Raw genomic sequence first — 7,384 nt, forward strand, 5'->3', positions numbered from 1 at the left:
AGTACAATACAATTCCTCAGTTACAAATAGCTCACATCTAACTAACATGAAAGATAACATTCACAATGACTAAACCATGCAAGCTGAAGAACTATCGCACCACTCTATGATAATCTTGAAATTACCGACAAAGAAGTCATGCTATGCGTTATCTCCAACAAAACTTTGAATTTCGTCCTTATAGTTCTTTATCAAGCACACGGTCCACTAAAAAGACAAAAGGCTTTTCTTGAGAAAGATGGTCAAAAGGTTGAGAGATGTAGAGAGGTAAGGAGATGAAGGGACCAAGAAGGATTGTTGCCCCCCGAAGGCAAAAGTTGGCGACGGAGGATTGTTTATCTGTAGCAGACCTAGCGGTTGGGTTTATGCAAATGCACCAAAGCTAAAGCAAACTAGCTGTGGTTAGGATACAAATATAACTTAAATAAATTTGTGGCTGTCACATTTCTTTTTAAAGGGATCATAATTTGTGAATGAAAACGACAAGATTCTAATTTAGTCAATTATTTATTTCTTTCTTTCAAAATTTAGTACGGATGAGAATAGAGTAGAGGTGGGGTTTAGCAGAGGTGGGGTTTGTGAAAGTATAAGTTTGGGAATGAAACAGGGAAACCCAAAATATCCGAAGGATCCTCGAAATTTCGATTCTTGAAGCAAAGCAAATGGGTCCACTTTTAATCAAGGACTAAGAAATAGTAATTATATAACCTAACCACACAAATATTACCTGAAGAGCCAGCTAGCCTTTACCACTATCTCTACCTAATCTTTATGTAAAGTTGACCAAAAACAGGAACACATAGTATCCTTAAAGCAGTATATATACAAACACTATATCTACCACCAACGCACCAACGCACCATGGCCTGCGACAAAGGATTTTCGAGTAGCTATTTTCTACTGAAGCCAGAAGAAGTTGGCTTCTTTGATCTGGTTCACATTCTGTTCTCCTCCAACGTTGAGGAAGGAAGGTATGCAGATTACTCTAAGAGTGAGGGCACAGTCACAGATGAAACGATCAGCTTCAGACGAAGATGGCTTATGTTTATCTCCATCTTGGCTCAAAAGTTTCTGCAACTTGTGTCAAAGCCACTCTCAGTTTTGGGGTCGGCGACTGAAATGTGTTTGAACCTTCTGTCAAGCAACCGCAATATTTTTGTGCTCATGCTCAATTCCTTCCGAGGTTCGGGTGCTAACTATTATTAATTTCCTTCCTTGTATTTATCATATTTTGGATGGAAGTAATTATTCTTTGAAGTTTCTTCGAAGAATAATGATAGATAAATCAAATTTTCAAATTAAATTTGTAAACCAAATGATGTGTCACCAATAAAAAATAAACACGTTAACCAACATTTATATAATAATCTAATCATTAATAACTACACCATTTGATTTACAAAATTTTGTTTAAACATTTAATCTTCATGGCATTAGCCTTTTTAAAATGGTTTGCTTTTAATATTAATATATATATATATATATATTTTTTTTTTTTGACAAACAATAAGACAATCTTCAATTAAACTGAGGATAATTTGAACTTAGGTGTAGAGAAAACACACCTCTAGCCAACTTATATAATCTCATATCTGTTGCATGCTTATAATACTAGAAGATCATGATTAACGAGTACCTCATTTTTTTTTTCTTTTGAAAATTGAATTGTTCTTTTGAGTATAGATGTTAGTATGTTGATGGTATAAATCTCATATCAGGCAAAGAAGAAATTTTGTATTCCAATATACTTATAAATAGTTGAGTTATTTTCTATATTACCAATTGATTTTATAGTAAAACATCAACTTTAAACATATTATCTACTACTTAAAAGAGGAAACTGCATTCCAAGTCGTATAATCCATTTATGCTTTGCTCCTTTTGTTTGATAATTAATAATTTTTAGTTCATACATGTATTTGAATTGAAACATTGTTGTTCCAAAAAATAGTTTTGTTTGCAAATGTTGAGTCAGGTAAGTTAGTAAGGGTATTGTGTGCGTTTTGTGCACTCAAATTTAAAATTCTTTTTGCATCAATAGACTATACATTAGAGGAAGTATTTTACAAAGGCAGCTTCAAGTCGAGAAACTTTTACATTTAGAGTTATTGGTCTCTTAACATTGAAGCTATTGACATGTGTTAAAAATTTAATTCATTGTGTTCTGAATATATAATTTAATTAGCTATTGTCATGTCTTGAAAAATTAATTAAATTTCGTTTGTTATGTAATTTATCAAGGCAACATTACCATGGTTTAATGATACTGTGTAATAATACAAATAATTCAGATCCAACACATCAAATCAATTGAATCAATCAGTCGCCCTCAATTATCGCTGTTGTGGGTGAACAATCATGAAATTCCCTTGCCCGGGCCCCACAAAGATTATAAAGTCCACAGCTCTACTAATGTATGCAAAGCAGATATTTTCCTTGGACAATTGTCCCCAGAAATTTTGTATGTTTCAGGTCGTATAATTATTTCACCTGCATTTATAATATGAATACATAACAAAATTGATCATCCAAATTTAAAGGTGCATAATAAAAAATAAGTACACACCTTATAATTTAGTTAAATAATACTATATCACGGTATTTCAGATACACCTAAAAATGTCTTTAGTAAGTGGTGTTCAAACCACAACAATATCGGCCTGCTTTTAAGACTATCTGGCCCATAGGGATTGAAGCAAGTATTAGGCTTTTTTTGGTCATAATGGAGAAGATCAAACTCTTCACCAGTTTTCCTACTCATCCTCATTGCTTAGCTAACCCAAGGGATCAATTAGGGTTCATGCCACTGAGTTTACCAAGCAAGGAAACAGACCGGGCCAAGATAGTTATAAGTTTGTGATTCTTGTTCATGTAGACTAAAATGGAGATGGGTTCATGTTGTTCAGGGAAGCTGGTAAAGCCAGATAAATCATCGGCAATATTTCTGTCATTTATAGGGAATATGGACAAGCGGGTGAAGTTAGACAGTAGCATCAAACATGATGATGCCAATTACCATGCAGCACTCTCTATGATGGCTTCTAAAGCTTCTTATGAAAACAAGACCTACATTGAAACTACTGTGAATGATCACTGGAAGGTATATATAATATTTCCTTTAGTTGATATATAATATTTCCTTTAGCAGTTTGATTAGTACACACACACACACACACACACACTTAGCAGTTAGGGTAATGTTCTCTTGCCAAAGTTCGTTGCCAGAGTTAAATAATCTAACAATAGACAGTCTGGTAAAAGAATATTTTTATGCGTATATACATTTGTAGTGTTAAATATTGAACATATATACTTTGTACAGTATTAAGTATTGAGTTCTACTTTTATAACACCAAAATGCAATTGCTCTTGAGCAGATGGAGTTCTTGGGATTTTATGACTTCTGGAATGGTAAGAAGCTAGTAACCTATCACTTTGTAAGTAATTGCTGCATTCATTTCAAATTGGCGACAAGTCTTTGTGCAATTCTTATGAAAATAATAGCATTTTGAACTACGATTAATAATGATTTTTCATTTTCTTTTCAATGCAGACTATCAACAAAAAGCCACAACACAAGCCTTCTTGCTTTGTGATAAAACTGGTGACCGTGACACCATTGTTGTGGCCTTTAGGGGAACTGAACCTTTCGATGCCGATGCATGGTGCTCCGACTTTGACATCTCATGGTACGAGCTTTCAGCTGGGGTTGGAAAAATTCATGGTGGCTTTATGAAAGCTTTAGGCTTACAAAAGAATGTTGGTTGGCCTAAAGAAATCAAAAAAGAAGATGGGCAGCCAGCCGTAGCTTACTATGCCATTAGAGAGATGCTAAAAGAAATTTTGAGCCAAAATGATCAAGCGAGATACATTGTGACAGGGCATAGTTTGGGTGGGGCTCTAGCAATTCTGTTTCCTGCAGTTCTGGCTCTGCACAATGAGGCATGGTTATTGGAGAGGTTGCAAGGGGTGTATACATTTGGGCAGCCAAGGGTAGGAGATGAGAAATTTGGAGAGTTCATGAGAGAAAAATTGAAAGAGCATGGTATTCGATATTTTAGATTTGTTTATGGTAACGATATGGTGCCTAGGTTGCCTTATGATGACAAGGACTTAATGTTCAAGCATTTTGGGACATGCCTCTACTATAATCGGCAGTATGAAGTGAAGGTAAATCCCCTCAAAATTATTCCTTTCAGATAACAAAAAAAACGTTCTCACTTTTAATTTTTTTTCAAAACTAATAAAAGTGATTTTTGGAATGACTGAAAGTGTTTTCTAACAATAAAAATATCTTATGATTACATTTGCTAAAAACTCTTAAAGAACGTTTTTGGATTCTAAAAGCATTATTTTGAAGATTTCATGTAGCACATTTAAGTATTTTTCTAAGAAAGCACTTGAATTTTCTATTAAAAAAAAAAATCTACATGTTTCTAATTGAATATGTAATAAATACTTGAGTTTGTAATAAAGTTCTATATAGTAGCACACTTTTGAAGGACCATTCTCTTTTTTGGTGCTTTTATATGGGCAGGTTGTTGCAGAAGAACCGAACAAGAATTACTTTTCACCACTGGGGGCAATACCAATGATGATAAATGCCTTCTGCGAGCTGATTAGAAGCTTCACTATTTCACGCACAAAGGGACCAGACTATAAAGAAGGATCTTTTCTAAGAATTTTTAGGGTCATTGGCTTGGTACTTCCAGGCGTTCCAGCTCATAGCACCCAAGATTATGTTAATGCTACCCGGTTGGGATCATCAAACGTATTCCTCCCACCCAGAAACATACCGCAAGAAGTTTAGGGTTTAAAATCCTCACCCTTGTAAAACCATAAAAGAAGATTAATAACGGCATATGTTTTGTGTGACAGTATTTCTCTTCTTAATGTTAATCATGATAAAACGACAACACAGACAGAACAAGCGGACAAGAAGAATCGCTTAATAGTACTATGATATAATGTAAGGTAAAAGAATCTTATATAGATAGCATTGAGTGCAATATAGAGTGAGAAAGGAGAGATTAATTTCAGAATCTTATCAATAGATGGATCTTTAGAATATGGATCTTTAGAATATCTGGAGACTTCCTCCCTAGCCAACAAACAGAAGTGGAATCATGTAAGAACAGGCTTGAGGGGAAATCTCCTTTATTCTAGATTCCCTTCTTTAAAAAAAATCCCAGTTATGGTAGTATCAGAGCCATCCTCTTTGGCGGCTCAAATTAACTTTTCCTCCCTCTAAAATATAGAGTAGAATTCTATCCCTTCCTCTTTTCATTCTCTTCTATTCCCTCCTCTTATATTTTCTATTTTGTCTTTCTATTTCTATAAAAAATTAATATAGGATGTTGATATGACTTAACTGTGACCGTTCAAATAGGAAATGAGAGAAGGGGAGGGAAAAAAGAGAGGAGATAATCCTACTCCCTAAAATATAGTGTTGTCCTATACTACTCAGATTCTTAGTAAGCTCTTTTGCATCAGAACTAAATCTCAGTAAAGTTTTTTTTCAGGAGTCTCTCTCATCCTTTAGGTAGCGTTTGATACGCAGACGGGACGGAACGGAACAGTGGTTCCATGTTATGTTTGATATGCGCACGATAGAATGAGAGAGTTGTTATGTTCTGCGTTTGGTGCGCAGGACGGAGAACGAAACCAAAATATTAAAATGATTAACTTACCCCTGTTCCGACTGTTGTTTGGTAAGTTTGGGATGGGACAGAACAATTTTTTTTTCTTCTTGCTGCTGCTTACCTAGGATATATTTTGTACACTATACTTGGACTTTGTGTTCATATATTCGTACTGTGTATAACAGAAAACAAGAGACATTATTTGTACTTTATGTTGCTCATATAATTAACTTAGCGGGATAATACGTCAATTAATTTGAAGTGATTTAAAAAAATAATAGGGTGAAAGCATGCCATTGGCTTGGCACATGGCAGTGTAGCCACAAGTAGAAATGCGTAAGCATTCATGCCAACCTTAATCAAGCTAACTAATCTTTGTTGATTAAAAGTTTATTCTGATTTTTCCCACAATATGTATATGGTTATGTATATGTGATGAATTACATATGAAGAGGTTAGTGTGGTAGAACAACCGTTGATGCAATGGCTATATTGGAATCTTTGACACAATCTGTTTTCATCTCTTCGTCATCACATTGAAATGCAAATTGTGTCAAACAATAGGTATAGTATAAGTTGAGCTGTGAGACAACGGGATGTTTATGGCAATGGTTGTCATGCAAGGATGAAAAATATATAAGTTTAATAATAATATCTTGCTAAAGCAATAAACATGAAATATCCATAACTTAAACATGAAATCTCAAATTAAATATTCGTCCTGACTTAAGAAAAAAAAGAAAGATAATGTCTTACTAAACCCTAGAAGTTGATATAGTTTATATCATACTAAATCCCCTAATGCTCAAAGGCCATCCATAAACATCTTAATGAAATTTGTCTTGTGTGAGTCATCCAAGGTACACCAAATACGCATCAGATCAGTATCAATCACTAACTTCATTGAAATTTTTAGCACCTGATCGTATGGGAGACCCATGGCCTGAAGTTCAGAAGGTAACCTGGCTTTCGCTTCTCCGAAAGTAAAACTTTCACCTAAATTCTTCATTTCAATAATTGCTTTATCCCAACCTTCACAAATAACAGCTACAATATTTGCATCGGCATCATTCTTATTCCTTTTCCTTTTCCTAGTAGGTTGAGATGCACTGGATGTACCAACAGAAGGAGATGAGGTAGGTGAAGTCGGAGGCATCTTGGAGGCCTCATCGCAATCCTCATTTTCCAACCTCATGTTTTCGATTGCATCTACTGCTGATTCAGCCATACTACCAATGGCTTGGTCTCTCCCAAACACCGTAGACAAGTGTGGATACAACAAAAATAGCTTATTTGGTTTGCAAGATGCATTAAGATGTTTCTACAATAAGAACCCAAAAATATCAAAGTTATGACTTTTAAAGCAACTAATTGAAAAAGAATAAGAAACAAAACGTACCTTCACCATAACTGTAGTACATCGTCACTATCCACAAGAACACATTTTTTCTCGTCATCCCAACCAAAACCAATGGTATTCATCATGTCATATGCAGAGGAATACTTTTCTTTCAAACGCTTCAACTTATTTTGTATATGCTTCGACTCTATATTAATGCCCGGAATCATCTCCCTCATCTTGGTGGCAACCATTACAAATGTACCAGCCTTTAAATTTCTAGTCTCACACTTAACACCACCAGCAACCATCTCCTCAAGGATGGTAAGCAGTACATCCTACTCATGATCAATCCAATTACGTGAAGTGGCCATATAATCTATCAAAGAAGTCATAATATTAC

The 7,384-nt window shown here is 34.8% G+C and overlaps 1 protein-coding gene across 2 annotated transcripts; it reads left to right on the forward strand.

Annotated features, from left to right (window-relative positions):
• Window positions 1-731: 731 nt before the first annotated feature.
• LOC137748527 (triacylglycerol lipase OBL1) lies at window positions 732-4,877 on the forward strand. 2 transcript variants are annotated; one of them, XM_068488694.2, is made up of 5 exons: window positions 732-1,183; window positions 2,958-3,100; window positions 3,378-3,411; window positions 3,554-4,170; window positions 4,538-4,877. In XM_068488694.2, the coding sequence occupies exons 1-5, from the start codon at window positions 862-864 to the stop codon at window positions 4,808-4,810; spliced, it is 1,389 nt and encodes a 462-aa protein (XP_068344795.2). In that variant the 5' UTR covers window positions 732-861; the 3' UTR covers window positions 4,811-4,877. The 2 variants fall into 2 exon arrangements, with proteins under 2 accessions (XP_068344795.2, XP_068344794.2); XM_068488693.2 differs by having other exon boundaries at window positions 760-1,183; window positions 2,907-3,100.
• Window positions 4,878-7,384: the final 2,507 nt, after the last annotated feature.

Source organism: Pyrus communis, chromosome 2, assembly GCF_041283825.1.
Source record: "Pyrus communis isolate YQ-2024b chromosome 2, ASM4128382v1, whole genome shotgun sequence".
NCBI lineage: Eukaryota > Viridiplantae > Streptophyta > Magnoliopsida > Rosales > Rosaceae > Pyrus > Pyrus communis.